This window comes from Pteropus medius, unplaced genomic scaffold (genome assembly GCF_902729225.1).
Source record: "Pteropus medius unplaced genomic scaffold, Ma_sr-lr_union100, whole genome shotgun sequence".
Taxonomy (NCBI): Eukaryota; Metazoa; Chordata; class Mammalia; order Chiroptera; family Pteropodidae; genus Pteropus; species Pteropus medius.
The window spans coordinates 38,993,971-38,995,242 of record NW_024355205.1 but is presented as its reverse complement, the minus strand read 5'-3'; the positions used below and the strand labels follow the sequence as shown (position 1 = coordinate 38,995,242).

Here is a 1,272-nt window from a genome sequence, read left to right as displayed (position 1 = left end):
GGCCCTGCCCCCAGGCCAGAAGACAGCTCCAGACCCGACCCCGCCCTGACCCCCAGCCGGCCCCCCGCCCGAGAAGGCCCCGTGGGCCCTGCTTCCCAGACACGGACAGCACTCCACCGTCGGGGAGATGTTATTTCTAGAAAACGCGACAAGCTCTGCTCAGCCAGAGTGGCTAGTGCACACAGGAGCACGGTCACAGCGAGGCCCACAGGGACCCGGGCACTGGACCCCAAGGGCTGGTGAGGCTGAGCGTGAGAGGCCAGCACGGGGGGCGGCTCAGCCACGGAGGGGGCCGAGAGGCAGTGGTGTCCAGACTCAGACGCCCCACGTGCCCCAGCGCGGAAGACAGGCGCTCTGTCCCGGAGCGGGGTCCGGCGGGCAGCAGGGCTGGGGCCGTGAGGCTGCAGCAGCCCGGCAGGGAGGGCCGGGCGGCCTCAGAAGCCCGTGTCCACGCTCAGGGTGCGGCGGGTGACGTGCTCCAGCTCCCCGGACACGTAGTCGGCCATGCTGACGTGGTAGTGCGCCAGCATCTTCAGCATCAGCCGCAGGTGCAGCCACCACTGTTCCCGGGGCATGCGGTGCCTGGTGGGCGGGGCGAGGGTTGGGGCACCTCCTCGGGCCACGGCCCCGCCAGGGACCACGGCCCTCCTCCAAACCCCGGCCCCTCCCGGCCCTGCACATGAGTAGTCCCAGGCGGTGGGGTCGGGGTCCCCGTCCCTGGGCCCGCACCCAGGACGGGCTCGGCACACCCACCAGGGACCAGAGGGCAGGCACGTGCGCTCAGAGCTGACAGTCCGCAGCTGGCCCAGCACACTCGCCTGGGGAGGCCCGGACCTGGCGGTCCACCCTCACTTCCGAGGGACTCACTCAAAGTCAGTGTCCTTCTTGAGCTCGGTGACGGGGCTGAAGGCCACCGCCTTCTTCCGCAGGCCGATCACGCAGGCCGAGTCGGGGGCGTTGGCGAACACGTGCCCTGCGGACACAGACAGGTGCTACGGGCCACCCCCCAGGGCCGCGGCAGAGGGCAAGGTTGGGCCGGGCCAGCACGCCCACGTACCGTTGCGGTAGACGGCCTGGAGCTTCTCGGACATCCAGAGCATGGCCTTCACCCCTAGCTTGGTCCCGTAGTTCCGGTCGAAGGGGGTAGGAGCCCCACCCTGCAGATGGTGAGGCCGAGGTCTGGCGTGCATGCCCGCCCAGGAGTCCCCAACTTCGGCCCCGCTGGGACCCCAGGGGAGTCCTCCAGACAGCTTCTGACACCCCACCCTCTCT

The 1,272-nt window shown here is 70.4% G+C and overlaps 1 protein-coding gene across 1 annotated transcript in view; it reads right to left on the bottom strand.

Moving 5' to 3' along the window:
* Window positions 1-112: 112 nt before the first annotated feature.
* Window positions 113-1,272, bottom strand: part of PFKL (phosphofructokinase, liver type) — a 23,517-nt gene continuing 22,357 nt past the window's right edge. Inside the window, exons 19-21 of the mRNA XM_039857410.1 lie at window positions 1,058-1,157; window positions 868-973; window positions 113-582 (exon numbers count right to left, since the gene is read on the bottom strand). Of these exons, the coding sequence (XP_039713344.1) occupies window positions 435-582; window positions 868-973; window positions 1,058-1,157 (354 nt within the window). The 3' untranslated portion in view covers window positions 113-434. The remainder of the gene's footprint in view (window positions 583-867; window positions 974-1,057; window positions 1,158-1,272) is intronic.